At 39.8% G+C, this 17,044-nt stretch overlaps 1 protein-coding gene and 1 long non-coding RNA gene across 6 annotated transcripts; one reads left to right on the top strand and one right to left on the bottom strand.

Moving 5' to 3' along the window:
• Positions 1–640: 640 nt before the first annotated feature.
• LOC307005842 (uncharacterized protein) lies at positions 641–7,677 on the bottom strand. Of its 5 annotated transcripts, none has more exons than XR_013799339.1 (8): positions 7,450–7,677; positions 6,872–7,021; positions 4,958–5,129; positions 4,062–4,862; positions 2,302–2,369; positions 2,085–2,128; positions 1,534–1,798; positions 809–946 (listed from the first exon to the last, which is right to left on the bottom strand). XR_013799339.1 is itself a non-coding variant. In XM_079626334.1 (7 exons), exons 1-7 carry the CDS (start codon positions 7,555–7,557, stop codon positions 880–882), a joined length of 1,410 nt encoding a protein of 469 aa, XP_079482460.1. In that variant the 5' UTR covers positions 7,558–7,677; the 3' UTR covers positions 641–879. The 5 variants fall into 5 exon arrangements, 2 of the variants coding, with proteins under 2 accessions (XP_079482460.1, XP_079482461.1); XR_013799340.1 differs by having other exon boundaries at positions 1,656–1,798; XR_013799341.1 differs by having other exon boundaries at positions 1,534–1,795.
• Positions 7,678–11,340: 3,663 nt separating this feature from the next.
• LOC307006508 lies at positions 11,341–14,465 on the top strand. The gene is made up of 4 exons (XR_013799473.1): positions 11,341–11,441; positions 11,889–12,011; positions 12,445–12,687; positions 14,292–14,465. It is a non-coding gene; the product is annotated as an uncharacterized lncRNA (long non-coding RNA).
• The last annotated feature ends 2,579 nt before the right edge of the window (positions 14,466–17,044 follow it).

The following is a 17,044-nucleotide window of genomic DNA, read 5'->3' as shown; positions in this document are numbered from 1 at the left end:
GTAATATTTCACCGGTAATAAGACCGAAATAATATTATTAAAATAAAGAAATGAATAGCCTACCATGATAACATCTAAATAAATATTGATAGATGTGAGGTTATAGTTTTAAAAATATAAATAAACAACAAAGAAACCTGACTTCCCTGGCCCATTTAGACTGAAATAATAACATTAAAAGTAAAAAAAAAAATATTATTGTCTTCTGCTTTTTACCCATCCGGGGGTAGACTTGCACACACACATTCAGTGCGTCTAAGTCAATGGAAGGCCACAGTGCAGCAGCCAGGGTTTCATGTGCCTTGCCTTTAGGAGCCTTTTTAAAAAGCCTTTATAAACCTTCCTGAATTAGAAACCATGCTTTCAAAATTTTAGAGGCTTCTGGACCCTCATGACCTCTGGTCCTGGTAAGCCTGTTCATTTATCTACCCCTGCCTACCTCAGCTACCCTTTATACAGAAAGTGTATGGTTTAGCTGGTGGAATCAACTTTCTCTTAATGGTGTCAATTAATATGAATGAAAACATGTTCCACCTCCCTACATACTTGGTGCATCATATTGCAATATATCATTTGACGCGTTGACAATTTCAGCTGATTGGCTAACCCACATGTTGAATGGAAAGACATAAACAGAAATATAGTTATACTTTGATTTATTTGAACACAGCTTTTAACAAAAATCAATAATAATAAAGACAAAAAAACAGCATGACAGCATGTTAAGGGTGGAAACCATTGAAAGTGTGTAACGTAACGTAGCTCCTCCTCGTCTAAAATCATCACATCCGCAACCAGGATGGCTGTGCCCGTAACGGCGAACTCGACAACTCATAGCAGGTATTTAACTCATATTGAATTATAGACCAATGGGTGACGTCACACATGGTTGGCACCTGGTGGGAACTGGCATGCCGGCTCCCATGTCGCCTCCCAGATTTTTCCACTATCAGTAACAAAAAAACAAAAAACAAAAAAATCACATTAGAGCAGTGAAAAACAGAGGAGCCATTTTAACATAAGTTTCACAGCATAAATATTTTCAAAAAATATTGTACGGTCTTGTATTTAATTGTTTTTATACAAACCTATACATATATAGTGCTTGATGCATTGTAACAGATAAACATCAGCCACTCTCATCGATAAACAAGGATGATCTTGGCCGATACTAATGTATGTATATCAGTGAATGTCTACTTCCTACATAGAATCACACAGGGGCAATTATGCATGGTACTGAAAAGAGCAAGTGGCTAAATCCTGTAGACAATATTTGACACTGCATTTAATCCATCCTATACCAATAGTGTAACCAACAGTGTAATTAATATACAGGTGGATCTCCAAAATTACAATATTGTGCAATATTTCAAGCAATTTTTGTTGTTTTAATCTTGATGATTACAGCTTACAGCTCATGAAAACCAAAAATCATCAACTCAAAATATTAGAATAAAGAGGAATACAGAAATGTCGACCTTTTAAAAATAAATATACAAATCTGACTTATCAAAAATTGTTAATGCATACATGCATATACTTGGTCTGGCTGCTTTTGCACACATTACTGCATCAGTGTGGTGTGGTATGGAGGCCATCAGTGTATGGCATTGCTGAGGTGTTATGGAAGCCCAGGTTGGTTTGATAGCGACCTTGAGGTTGTCTGTAATGTTGGGTTTGTAGTCTATCATTGTCCTCTCTATGGGGTTCAGGTGAGATGAGTTAAGCACAGCAATACCATGCTAAGTAAACCAGTTACTAGCAGTTTTGGCACTGTGGCAGAGGCAGAGTCCTGCTGGAAAAGGAAATCAGCATGTACATAAAGCCCGTCAGCAGAACCATGCTCTAAAATCTCCAGGAAGAAGGCTGCATTGACTCTGGACTTAAAACCTAGTGGACATGATAATTCTCTCAACGCTGTGCTTGTTGGTTGCAACACTTTGAGACCCACCTGTACATTTAAAGTTGTGTGTGCTACAATATACATTCCAACCTTTATCCACCACCTATGAGATGGTTAAAAGTGGAAACAGAAAGAACATGTATGAAGGCAATATAAACCAATATAAAGCAGTACTTACCATGCAGAGCAAGGTAACCAGTTCACCCTTACTTCTGCTTGCCCCTACAGAAAGACACAAACATATAATCAGGTTTTGAACTTGGCCTTCAGTTGAACATAATTGGACTCAAATTACCACTTGCTTAAATGGTCAGTATTTTGTGATATGTGAAATGCCAGATGAGCCACAGACAATGGAGAGATGATCAGAGCCTAATGAAAAATATATGTCTTACCTCATTTATCCTTCTTCCTGTTATGGAGTCATATTTAAAAACTTTTTGCCTACTACATTTCCGGCAACCTTAAATGACAAAAAAAGACAAATGAATGAACCATAAATGTCCAAAACCTTTAAATGAAAGTAGTCAAGATAGTCCCTATCTCATCATATAATTAAAAATTAATGACAATGTCAGCAAAGCCGAGCACAGCGCTTTGATGGGCGTACTGCTTTCGCTCTGGTCTACGGGTGCGCGCGCGCCCTTCCGGGAGAAGTGCCCTAAGGACCCGTATAAGGAGATTCCGCCGCATCTGACGTCACACACGCCCATACTCAAAAAAAACTTTCCGAAACTTGTGACAAACCCGGATGGAGTATTTTTGGCACAGAAATACTCCATCAAACATACAACTTAATTTTTGAAACTTTGTCCATGTTTAGCATGGGAATCCAACTCTTTAACAGTGTAAAAAACTCAGTATGCATGAAATGGCATTTCACCCCCCCTTTGACAAATTCTTTGGGGAACCAAAACATTAATACATAAAAACCTGGGGAACAACATTAACCATTGTCCTTGAACTTTGAAAACGTCAGTGGTGGGGGTGGGGGTGGGACTGATGACTGCCCACTGATGTATGTGTGTGTGTGTGTGTATTCATCTCTCCTCAAGTGTGTATTGCTCATTGCTTTACTCCTAGAGTGTGTGTTCAGTATTGAAATGTATGTATGCGAGGACAAACTCCTTTGTGTATCAGACTGGCCACTGAAAACGACTCGCTATTAAAGGGTTAGTTCACCCAAAAATGAAAATAATGTCATTAATGACTCACCCTCATGTCGTTCTAAGCCCGTAAGACCTCCGTTCATCTTCGGAACACAGTTTAAGATATTTTAGATTTAGTCCGAGAGCTTTCTGTCCCTCCATTGAAAATGTATATACAGTATACTGTCCATTTCCAGACAGGTAATAAAAACATCATCAAAGTAGTCCATGTGACATCAGTGGGTTAGTTTTTTTTGGTCCAAAACATTCAGCATTGTATTCTCTCCCGGGTCTGTTGTCAATCCTTCACAGTTACGCTGATGGCGTAAGACGCTGATGACGTGTTATATGGTGCGCCCGAGCTTCATTTATAGACTGAGGGAAACGCACGCAGTAAAAGTCTCATCCGCGACATGCACATTTACGCACCATTAAAAAAATTATATCCACGCAAACAATGTAGAATAGCTTGAATATAGCGTGCGTCTTCCTCAGACTGTAAACGAAGCTCGGGCGCACCAGATAACACGTCATCAGCGCCTTACGCCAGCAGCGTCACTGCGGAATCCTGAACGCAGATTGACAACAGACCCGGGAGAGAATACAATGCTGAATAAAGTCTTATTTTGTGTTATTTTTGGACCAAAAAGTATTTTCGATGCTTCAAAAACTTCTAACTAACCCACTGATGTCACATGGACTACTTTGATGATGTTTTTATTACCTTTCTGGACATGGACAGTATACTGTATATACATTTTCAATGGAGGGACAGAAAGCTCTCGGACTAAATCTAAAATATCTTAAACTGTGTTCCGAAGATGGTCTTACGGGCTTAGAACGACATGAGGGTGAGTCATTAATGACATTATTTTCATTTTTGGGTGAACTAACCCTTTAACTAATTGACTGTACTTAAATTTACCTGAAGATTTATGTATTTCATGAACAATGATTACAAAAAGGGAAAATTCATACATAGTGTGCTAAGACCACAGTTCACTTACACTTTCTTTTTTTGGGGGGGGGTTGTTCCTTCACAGGCTGGGGCTCTGGCTGGGGCTCGGGCTGGGCCTGATGCTGCGGTATTGGCTGGGCCTGAGGCTGGGGCTCTGGCTGGGGCTCGGCCTGATGCTGGGGCTCTGGCTGGGGCTTGGGCTGGGCCTCTGGCTGGGGCTCGGCCTGATGCTGGGGCTCTGGCTGGGGCTTGGGCTGGGCCTCTGGCTGGGGATCTGGTTGGGCCTCTGGCTGGGGCTCTGGCTGGGCCACTGGCTGGGGCTCTGGCTGGGCCACTGGCTGGGGCTCTGGTTGGGCCTCTGGCTGGGGCTCTGGCTGGGCCACTGGCTGGGGCTCTGGCTGGGCCACTGGCTGGGGCTCTGGTTGGGCCTCTGGCTGGGGCTCTGGCTGGGCCACTGGCTGGGGCTCTGGTTGGGCCTCTGGCTGGGCCACTGGCTGGGGCTCTGGCTGGGCCACTGGCTGGGGCTCTGGTTGGGCCTCTGGCTGGGGCTCTGGTTGGGCCTCTGGCTGGGGCTCTGGTTGGGCCTCTGGCTGGGGCTCTGGTTGGGCCTCTGGCTGGGGCTCTGGTTGGGCCTCTGGCTGGGGCTCTGGCTGGGCCACTGGCTGGGGCTCTGGCTGGGCCACTGGCTGGGGCTCTGGTTGGGCCTCTGGCTGGGGCTCTGGTTGGGCCTCTGGCTGGGGCTCTGGTTGGGCCTCTGGCTGGGGCTCTGGCTGGGCCACTGGCTGGGGCTCTGGTTGGGCCTCTGGCTGGGCCACTGGCTGGGGCTCTGGCAATGTTGTCATGGAGTTCCCTACAATATTGTATGTGTATGTTAATTTTCGATATTTCCCCATCATAAAAAACCCTACTTTAAAACCGTCATGACTTAAATTACACAAATCCTACCTTCTTTGATTAATAAAAAATTGTAGGCCCTTCTCATGGTGGCCACAATTTTTAGATTATCCTCAGTGGGTGGCAGATGGGTCACCACATCGGCCACCCACTTTCCAGAGGCCTTTTCCTTCCTGGCGAAAAATAGAATGGGTATATAGCCCAATGCACTTAGTTTTTTAACCTGTAATAAATAAATGCAGACAGCAAACATTAGTTATTCCCACTTCTAGTCCTAAATACTTTTACATTTACATTTACATTTATGCATTTGGCAGACGCTTTTATCCAAAGCGACTTACATTGCATTATCCTATTCATTTATACATAGGTATGTGCAATCCCCTGGGATCGAACCCACAACCTTGCATTGTTAATGCAATGCTCTTACCACTGAGCTACAGGAAAGCTTTTCACTTTTATGACAAGGGGGGGGTTGGAGTACTCTGGATTCGGGCAAAAATCCAGAGCTCGGAGTCCTCCCCCTGACAGCACGCCAAATACGCATCTTCAAAAATCTTTACTCTGTTTAATTGATGTAAGTGTGTGAACTCGTGAAATATGTACTTTATACCAGTGGTTCTCAAAGTGGATTTGCTTTGAATATGAAAGTTGTGCTTTATCGTTAAGAAATGCTTATTAATGACGATGTAATGATCTAGAATCTACATATAAAATCTTGATTATAAATGCACTAATAAATTAAAACATTAACATTTAACTTTTTTGTGATTATGACTAATCAAGTCAATCTGTTGTGAATCACTTGAATCACTTCACTCAGGACATGATGAACCGTTCTTCCTGCTGCTTAGCTTGGCTTATTTGCCATTTAGATAGCTGATGAACGTGGATAAATGTTTGAGTGGATAAATGTAATGAGCCACATCATTAAGTGATTTAAAATCCAAAGTTGACTAAAGACCAAGTTAGTACACACCAGCTAGAAAACACGGAATAGTGAACCCGAACACAACTTCAGAGAATAGAAATGGCATCTAAGTATACAAACGGTAGCAAGCATATGCTTAATTGTATTGATTATGGGGGTCCTTGGAATTTTTTCTCCCACACAAAGGGTCCTTGGGACGAACAGTTTTGAGAACCCCAGCTTTATATAACCAATATTCATGTAATGTTGTGCTGGATGCTGGTGATCTAGTAGTTAGCAATCTGGGTTTCTAAAGGGAACACTAAAAGTCCTGACACCCTTCAAAAATAATTATATTGATTGGACACACACAAAAAAAAAAATATGATAACAAAAATACACTCCCTCTAGTGTATTAGACTCCCTCTTTATGGCCATATGCTTTTTCAAGTTGTGGCTTTGAAATAGGACACCTGGAATATGGCCTTGCTTTTACCAACACATATGTTGCACACAGCATGGCTTTCCCGCATGTTCTGAGTTATTTTGCCACGTCATCATGCACTTTCTCTAAAAATAACGCAGCGCAAGGCACTATAAGTGTGAGATGCAATAATATTCACATGCTAGGGGTGGTAGTGCAAGGTGGGAGCATGTTATCTACTTACATAATCATGCAAGACTGTCTTTAATAATGACTCTGGGTCTGGATTATGAGTTATGATCTGCCTTTAGCAGAGACAGAGACTTCAGTAACACGCATACTGAAGTACCCGTGTGGTACTAAAGCAAGGTTATTACAATGTAGCTGGTTGTATATGTAAACAAATATACATGAGTGCCTTTCAAAAAGAAAGTCTATTTCATGCATGTCAAGCAAATTACAAATTAATTAAAATAAAATGTTACACCAATGCCATCTATGACTACCTCAAATTCATTCACTGACATATTAAACTTATTTTTGTAAAATGAGGCCCTTGCCTTATCACACAATATTAATGAAACAAACAACAAATCATATTGCTTAATGAAATATGAGCATTTCTACTTACTGCAATATGGGCAGAGTCCACCACTCTTCCCGCATTTCTATTTTTCAGGATCCTTTCCCCCCACTTCCTGTCCAGGGTCACTTTTTTGGCCGCTACTTTGCTTTTCTGTGAGATGGCTGCAAAACAAGAGCTGCAGGTTTTGCGGCTCACCTGTGTTGGTAAAAGTATACCAAAGTGAGACATCAGATCCACAGTCACAGAGAAGAAGTACAATCAAGATACAGTTTAATTTGGCTGTATAAAGGAAAGAAAGGAACACACAAAGCACAATGCAATTCAGAATATGCGTCTCTCGATTGACACAGGATTATTATTATTATACAGTGAAAGTGGCAGATGTAGGAGACACCCAGGCTACTCTAATCAATGTTGCCTATGGCGTTTGGTGCAAAACAAGCAATCAAAATATATATCAACCAGACGTCTTACATTATCACTGTTTTGTAACAGTACATACATACAGGGTCATTTAGTAGGAGCATACTTTAGTGTCCAATTGACCTAATAATGAGAAATGTAGAACATTAAAACCACATATTTGAATATTAGACATGATGCTCTATTCCACTTTCCCTCACCTGGTTAGGTGCTTGGCAGGAGGGGCAAGGCTTGAACTTCCTTCGAGGCATTCTGAAATCTACACCACACCCACACACACTTTTTCTATAGTGCACTTTAGACAGCATCAACAAACACAACACAACTTATTGGCATAGTCGATCATTTTTGTTATATCATTGTTACATATTTTCTAATTCACCAATTTTGGAAGCAACTTTATACTTTATACTATAATTACTGACTGATTCATATATATATATATATATATATATATATATATATATATATATATATATATATAATATATATATACACATATACATATATGTATATATATATATATACATATATGTATGTATATATATATATATATATATATATGAATCAGTCAGTAATTTATGACAGCATTACTTATTACATTATTTATACATATGAATTATTTTATTTCATATTGAAAAATTGTGATGCCGCAATGTAGAAGTTATGAATTAATTTGTACTGTTAATTCTGGATTTATTTTGGGTGTTTATTATATATATAATTTTGCGTGGATTTTTCACAATTAGGCTGTAAAACAAACCAATCTGGCAACACCGTTCCTCATTCTGAACATAATGTTGGATAATAGTTGTGGGCAAATTTAATACTGAAAATCTTACATTCCCCTATGATTTTACCTTAGATGATTAACTTATATGCGACATAAATGAACTTGAATTCAATTAACATTAGCTAACTTTGCTAGCCTGCACATTTGGTGCAGAAAGCTATATTTGTATAATGTCTTCTATCATTTATCGTCATAAGAAATGGCCACCTCACAAATCTAAAGTTTCTAAACACAACTTCTTGTCCCGATTCAACAGTTTTTGATGTGTAAATGTAAGAATAATATCCATCTCTATTAATTAACCCTTCTACTTACCGAGTGGAAAATCGCAATGAACCTTGGGATCGCCCATACGGTGACGTCAGCGTTATTAATTTAGAGGATTTAATAAAAAAAAATAAAAAAAAATAAACGTTTGTGTGATTAATTGAACACAATCGTACCATATTATATATATTTATTAAATCAATAAACCTCCGATAAAAATACGTTATCCAGCATGTTATAGTTAAAGCAGTGTCCTACCTATGACAAGAAAACGCTTAAACTGCTTACTTGCACGCCACGGGAGTTGTTAAACTCACCTCTTAATGCCGTTTTACCTGCAGTTGAGTGTTGTTAAACTCACCTTTTAATGCCGTTTTACCTGCAGTTGAGTGTTGTTAAACTCACCGCTGAATGCGGTTGTACACCATGTGCGTTGTTAAACTCACCGCTAATGAACGCGCTAAACCTTTGCGCAGAGGGTACTTTGATATCAGATTGCGAGGGTTTTTAAACATCAAAAACCAGTTGGAGGGCCAGATAAAAATGATCTGGGGGCCACCATTTGACTCGCCCTGGCATAGATCATTTTTTGTGAGCCTATTCCTTTTTATTTATATTTATTGTAGTCTCCTCATACAAGGCAGACAACGGGTTGGGGTGTGGTAACCCAAGACGTCAAATATCAACGCTGTTGAGTTCTATAGAAGTCTATAGGACTACCCTGCACGTTGAAAAATAACGCCAAAGGTATACCCAGTGCGTTAAAAAGTGACGCCAGGTTCCCTTGGCCATGCGTCAGACATTTGACGAGTAGGGAGTGAGACTGTGTTGTATGGGGAGACCTTTGAACTGTTCCTCATATTTCACATGTTGGCAGATCATCATGCTTGGGGAAATGTAACTGCTGCTCTGTTTGGAAGGTGATGGAGTGAGTATAGAGAGAAAGAGATAATGTGAAAGACACGGTGTTGTAAGTCTAACCCTTTAGAAACTGAGGTGATGGAAAGAGTATATAGTAGGTATATTATTACACAAAAAATAACAGTTCTGTCAATAGTCCAGTTTCTTGCACTGTGTGTTTGAATGTTTAGATATTGTGTGACTGCTAGATTAAATCAGCTAGAAACGACAAGCCTCACATCATCACAGTTCAATAATCTGAAATAATTCCTTTGCTTTCATTGCAGGAGTTAAAATCCACAATCACCAGAACAGCAGCTCAAATCATGTAACTGTTATCCCACTCACATTTTCAGTCAAATCATGTAGCACAGCAAGGGGTTGCTGCTTATATGGGAGACAGCGTGAATAAACTGAGCCTGATTGGCTATCAGCTGTTTAGCATACTCTGCCTGATTGGCTAAGGAGCTGACGTTGATGGATTGGTTCTTTACTGATAGGTTCCTCTAAAAAATGACGTTTCAAATGAAGGGCAGGGCTAAACCCATAGGGAGTGGCTAATTTAATGTGTGCTGTCAATCATCATGGGCCCTCCACACAAAAGAAAGTGTTTTCACCTCCAACATTTTTGGTTTAAAAAACATTTACTGTTATATTTGTAGTTTAAAACATAGATTATCAACTCAACACATTCAGAAAAGACTAGTATTTCATCCTTACCAAATGTACACACAATTTCACTTTTAATCCACAGAGTAATTTTACAATTGCTCTATTTACACAGTGCTGGTATTAGAAAGATAAACATGGAAAGACAATTTGGTAACAAAATTAGCAAAATCACACCAGAGAGTGGAAGTAAAATGGCTGATGAAAACCTATTTTTCAAGCTATAACTAACAATTCATAAATCAAGTGCTCATGACATTCATGTTCCTGGCCATTTTCTTTTTAACGCAGAATATGAATCATCACTCAAACTGCTGAAAGAAAGAAAGTGCGTACAGCTAACATGAAATTAACTATTTTAATCGTGCGTTTCTTGGAAGAACTGAATGGTATGGTGATGTATACTTTGGAGGCCTGTGTTATTTTAACTATCAGGGTCCTTTCCTATATTGTACCAAATTACACAGCACTGTCATGTTGCCTTAAAATCATATTAGCTAGGCCTATGTGATGTGCTGGATCTCGAGATCTCATGAAATGAATCCATCCATGAAGCCAGTCGCTTTTAACCAGATCAACGCCGTATGAAAGGGCCCAAGCTCATTGAGAGATGGCCCGCCATTTTGTCTCCTGTTTCTCGTCAGGTCGCCTGCCAACTCCGCGTCACAGAGAACACATGGTCCGCGGGGCTCCTCAATACCCTCGCGTGCCGCACGCCCCATTTCAAATAAACACCCGGGTCCACTTGGCCCGGCGCTACCCGCCATCTGCCCAAACAGAGCACGCGGAAAATAAATGCTGCTCTCCTAAACAAATAAACCCTCGCGCCATTGAGAACGCGCGCGATGGAAGCGCGGGATAGGAAAAAACACGATTTATCCTCGCGAAGGATAAACACGGCGACAGGTCTCTGAATATATGTGGAGAGGGGAGGTTTCACAGAGTGTATAGTCAACAGAAAAGTAATCAAGAGGAGAGTGTAGGCGAGGTCGTTTAAATGATGTAAATGATAAAGTTTTCAGGCCGAAAGCCACCGCGGGTTGCAGTTCGTGCCTATTCGTGTCAAAAACGTTAATATGGCTACATAGCCAGCCACATAGAAAAATATTATAATAAATGTTTTACAATAGGTCAGTATTGAATTAGCCTTCTAAAGGTAGGATAATAATGTAATTATCTATTTATTGAGTAGGCTACTTAGGCTACTCAACCTAACTAAAAGGTAGGCTAGCCTATAGCATTTGTTGGTCTAACGGCTGATAGCCAAATCATATTTACTCCAATAATATAATATGACTCAAATAAAATAAAACAAATAGATAATTTAGATCTTATTACACAAATTAAATAGGCTATATGTTTTTATTAACTTATCAAAATACAGACACATTGTTAGCTGTTGCAGTTTCAGTCATGTTTGTAACCAGTTGTTGCATACTTTTCTTTTTTACGCATAAAAAAGGCCATCTATCATCTGCACTGCAGCTAGCTGGCAACTGCAAGCTTCATATTCTCTTCAACCACAAAGTATCACAGCCTCAGAAGTGGCTCAATCATGTGGAGGTATTATTACTATTCATTGTTTTTCAGTTAAAGTCAGTTAGATGTTTTTGAAAGAAAGTAGTAGGCTACTTTTATTTAGCAAGGATGCATTAAATAGCTTGATAAAAAGTGACCCTAAAGTAATGTATAATTTACAATCGATTTCTAACTCTAATGCTGTTCTTATAGCCTATATTGAAGATCAAAGAATCACAGTTTCCACAAAAATATTAAGCATAGACATACAGTATTTCTGAATCACGTAACACTCATATACATAAATACACGAGTTGTCATATATATATATATATATATATATATATATATATATATATATATATATATATATATTAAACACACTGTCTTTATTAATAAACATCACATTAAATACTTTTTATCAGCAGGATTCAAAATATTGATTGATTAATTTTACAAATAGAACTTGCGCATCCACCTTTCACCCGGTAGAGGGCGTTAGAGCACCAAAATACAGTTGGACCAGGACAGGAGTCTCTGAGGCCTTGTTCCTGGCTTGCCTTTCCTCATGTTTCAGGTTATCCATGAAATCACAAGAATCTGCGATGTCTGAAGGTACAGAGCTGTGTGAATTCTTCATCAGTCACTTTCGAAATTCTTATGTTTGTTTTCAAGTATGGTTAGATGTCAAGTGATCGACCGCTTTGTGAACGCTTAGTGATGGTATCACAAGCATCATATGAGGAAAGATTTTATGATAACATTTATTCAAAAACATAATTTCATTATAGGCTTCATGAATTAAAGAGACTGATTTTAAGAGTCTCTCTCTCTCTCTCTCTCTCTCTCTCAATCTCTCAATCTCTCTCTCTCTCTCTCTCTCTCTCTCTCTCTCTCTCTCTCTCTCTCTCTCTCTCTCTCTCTCTCTCTCTCTCTCTCTCTCTCTCTCTCTCTCTCTCTCTCTCTCTCTCTCTCTCTCTCTCTCTCTCTCTCTCTCTCTCTCTCTCTCTCTCTCTCTCTCTCTCTCTCTCTCTCTTTCAATCCCCAGGGCGGAGAATGAGATGATTGGCCATCTTTGTGTGTCGTCAGGGCTGTCAGAGAAAGCTGCCCTTTTAGGGACATAATTGAGGCGGGCAGGACGGCATGTGTGGGCGTGATAGGTCGATTGTGTCAGAGAAAGCAAGATTGACAGGAGTGACAGCTCCATTTATTGGCTGCTAGAGTCTAGTCAGCAAAAGGGCATTCAGGGCCACTGGCTGGCTCTGCTGGCGGCCTGTGCAGTCGGCGCCTGGTGAGTAAGCATTTAGACAGCAGCCCTCAACACTGCAATGCATGGGAGAAATATCTCTGTCAACACTGACTGTGATCTTTGACGGTGCTTCTAAAGAGGAAGGTCATACATATGAATGCAATCTCTGTCACACTCTTTTTCACACACACACACACACACACACACACACACACACACACACACACACACACACACACACACACACACACACACACACACACACACACACACACACACACACACACACACACACACACACACACACATATACACTCATAAAATCAAGCCTGACATAAATTGCACATATAATGCCATGTTGTCGAACTCTCTTGGCACAAAGATTCAGCAGTAAAACCACCCTTGACTAAAGGTTCAGAGTCCTTGCCCTGGAAACATTTCTCAGCAATGCGTATATTGAATGTTATCTTTGTGGAACGATTATAACTTTAACACATTGGCTGTAATACAGTTTCATGTTTGGTGTTTGACATTCTTGCTGAATGTAAAGATCTAGATTATCCTTAAGGTAATGTGGAGGTAATACAAGGTTTTGTTAAGACAAAGGAAACTTCATGAAGACAGATTTTTAATGATGGTTTGATAAAGACTGGTTGAAGTCTTGTAGTTTGACAGTATTATAGTCTGACAGAGATATCAGTTTAATTTATATATAGAGAAATGTATTCATCTGTATAGTATATGTTACTGTTCAAAGATTTTGTTAAATGTTTTTGAAAGAAGTCTGCATTAATTTGATAAAAAATACAGTAAAAACAAAATACAATGATGGTTTTATTATTGCAATTTAAAATAATGGTTGTGTATTTGGATATATTTTCAAATGTACATTTTTCCTGTAATGGTGATAGTGACTTTTCAGCATCATTAGTCCAATCTTCAGTGACATGATACTTTAGAAATCATTCTGATATGATGATTTGCTGCTCACAAAACATTTCTTATTATCAATGTTGAAAACAGTTGTGCTGCTTAATATTTTTTTTGAAACCACAATACATTTTTCCAGGATTATTTGATGACTAGAATGTTAAAAAGAACAACATTCTTGCTGAAAAAAAGTATTAATTTCTTTTAAAAGGCTTAAACATTTAAACAGTAGTATTACATTTATATTCATCTATCTGCACACACACACACACACACACACACACACACACACACACACACACACACACACACAAAAAAAAATAATATATAATACATGTAAATTATTTATAAATTGATATATGGATCTGTGAAGTGAAGCACACTCCCTGAAGGCATTATCGTATGAATCACTTTGAATGAATAGTTCCTATCAATCCAGTTTGACTTCCTGTAGGGTGTGGCCAGCACAATTAAAATTCTGAATCCTGGGTTGAAAAGGAGCAAATTGTTCAATTCTACATTGTGCCCAGTCCAATCACTCAAATCCTCACTTTGTCATCACACAAATCATCAAAAAATACAGTACAGAAAATTTGGTTATACCATTATACCCCAGAAATATTTTAGGAGAACAGTATATGTATTGCCATTACTGACAGCATAACACTTATTACATAACACAAAATATTTTTTGGTTTCTCTTTGTCTATTTCCAGTAATGCATGAAGCCATGGAGTCATGGTAAACAGCATATCTCGCACAGGAATTTTATCCAACATGGAGGATGAAGAGATTTCTCCTGGAGAGTTCTGGGAACTCTGTGTATGTGATTTCTGATAAAATAACCCTGCATTTGTAACTTTGGTCAAAAGTCCCCTGTAATTGTTGCACTTGGCTAATGAATGTCTATGACAATATTTAACTCACAATTTTGGCTTCTTTGCACACACATAATCATCCACACACAGGCACAGATATACACACATCAAACAAAAATCTTTCTTTTATATATGTTTGCATAACCTTTCCATCAAACAAAGGTGAAAAAAAATAAACACTATCCAGAGGAAATGTCCTTCTAAAGGAAACATGCTCACTTGGTGTTATAGCATGCTTTGGTAGTAAAATATTTGTGTTTCAGTTTTTTAGAAATGTTGTCGTCCAAAGGGTTGCGACCTCAAAATGTTAAAACCAGAGTTGTAGAGATGCTTAGTGTAAACTGAAGACAGACTGCGCCTAATGGGAAATGTAAGTATTTTATTCCAACTGGCCGTATAGTCAATACTATAGGAAAGGTTTCACACCATCAGACCTGGATTGAGCAGTGTCCTTCAGACTAATAAAAGCAGGCGATTCATGTACTTAGAAAAAGGCCACAGAAAGTACCACCTAATATCCTAAAGCTGTCATGCTCAGAGAATCACTTAATAAGGCACATAATCGTAAGAGGCGGCCAAGACCTCAGATGACACTAAATCAATTGGCAGACGGTAACTCCTCAGGCGGGCCGCGGTACCTAAGCTCTGAGTTATGACTTTCGGGGTGCCCCAGGGCTCAATACCCGGCCCACTCACACTTCTCACCGTCCCAACTTTACCCTCTGGACTTAATTCATTTTTCCCTTGCTGGATCTGACAGGTTGCGTGTTACTTGGCGCCTTTCAAGTCGCCGGGCCAGCAGTATGATTAAGGGAGATGGAGGAGGATTAATGGAAAATACAGGAACCGCAAGGAACGGTGTTGACCTAGAGGGAAGAACCTTACGTTAATTCTTTACATGCCGTTTGTTTCTGGCAGGGAAAGATAAAAGGTTAAATGTCCATAAAAGGTTAAAGAAACCGTAAGTACGTCAGAAGTGTTTATTTGGTTTGTCCAGGCGTATATTGAAACAGTTGTTTGCGAAGGAAATTGAAATTATAGTACTGCATGACCAAGCTATTTGCTGTGGAGGTCTTGCTTAATCATTTCCATAGCTCATGTTGTCTTTGGTGTCAAATCCCATCTGCAGATGATACCACTAAAGGATGAATGGCAATCAGATGTTGTTTTTTGAACAGAGTTGGAGAGCATTTTCGTACAGTAACCATGAGAAAATGATGTGCCCAGAATTGAATTCGCCACAAAAATCACTTAATCCCTGTCACTTCTCCATCTTAACCAGCATGCATCTATTGTTTGCTTTGTGCTCATCCCGACATGAAGACGTTAAACGCCAGTAGAGGTTTTCCAGGTTAGCTTCCCACATTCTCCTCACTAATCAAGAGCTGCCTCGCAATAACGATAAATCTCTCATTTTGACGTGCGGCATAAATAAAGCAAACAGGCCTTGGTTTGATTACCCAGACTCCCCGTGAACAGACGGGCATTTGAGTGGCTCTGCTATTTATCAACCTGGATCTCCCTTCCTCTCAATCTCTCCAGCACTCAAAAAACGCCGTCACTGATTGCGTTTAATGTCTAACACATGGCCTGGCCAAGCATTCCCACTGCTGCCCGGGGAGGTGTTTGGACTGATTAAGAATACTGTGTTTGCAGCCAAAGACTTGGGTTGTGAAACCGAAAGGTTCTGGCAACGCGGCAGAATTTCGAGTGTAGCTCTAGGGATTCGAATGTGGTTGCCTCTGTGGTTAGCGGACAGAGTTTCTACTCTTGGAATCTTCCAGAAGCATCCAAACGGGAAAGAAATGGCATAGCAGCAATTACTTATTATCCTGAGGAGTGTTCCTCACTTCAGTGCTTTACCTCTCTCTCTCTCTCTCTCTCTCACTCTTCTTTTTCTCCTTCATCCATTCAGCACTTCTCCCTATTTGCCGGCTGCCTGGGGTCACATTTAACCTGGAAGTGCTCTGATTGAGCCGGGGGTCACTTCACGGGCCCCCAAATTGCCTGCACCCATCCGTCACTGTCAGGCCATTATTAGTGCTATTATCATCAAAGTCACAGTCTGAATTATAGCGCATGCAAAAGCTGCGCCGCTCGGACTTAACGGCGACCTGAGCCAGGATGACAGCGAAAAGGGTTGAGACCTTGCCGATGACATCACTCTAATCCCTCGAAGGCAGAAATGGCTGATGCTGAACAGAACGGTGTTCTGGGAGAAAGTTTGCTGGTTGCACAGCTTCATGTCATCTTGAAACTCTCAGATTCATGTTAACAGATGACCGTAGGCCAGATCTGGATCGGTTGGTGGAATAGTGAGCATTTATTGGGGAAAAGGTCTTGTTTCTTGCAGCAAATGCAATGAATTAGATGTTAATAGTTAATGAGAATCAACATTTGACATGTTGGAGTTTACTCATTTATCAGCAGGTATTTTTATACAAAGAAACTTAAATATGAGGGATCCTACATCAATATATGCGATTATTTCGTTAATGGTTTACATGCTTTACCTTAAAATAATGTTTCCAAAATCGTATCAGTGGTTCATCAAGTCGTAACAGGGTGAAAGGCACTTCTGGATTCACTTT

The sequence above is a fragment of the Phoxinus phoxinus genome (genome assembly GCF_949152265.1).
Source record: "Phoxinus phoxinus genome assembly, chromosome: 1".
Taxonomy (NCBI): domain Eukaryota; kingdom Metazoa; phylum Chordata; class Actinopteri; order Cypriniformes; family Leuciscidae; genus Phoxinus; species Phoxinus phoxinus.
This window is presented reverse-complemented; position numbering and strand designations above follow the sequence as displayed.

What these genes read in the sequence shown, in the direction of transcription:
- LOC307005842 (XM_079626334.1), bottom strand. Translation starts at nt 7,557, where the DNA reads ATGCTGTCTAAAGTGCACTATAGAAAAAGTGTGTGTGGGTGTGGTGTA. An exon ending in TGGACTCTGCCCATATTGCA is followed by an intron (nt 5,130 to 6,871) that starts GTAAGTAGAAAT and finishes TATTTATTACAG; the next exon opens with GTTAAAAAACTAAGTGCATT. An exon ending in CAGGAAGAAGGATAAATGAG is followed by an intron (nt 2,129 to 2,301) that starts GTAAGACATATA and finishes GTCTTTCTGTAG; the next exon opens with GGGCAAGCAGAAGTAAGGGT.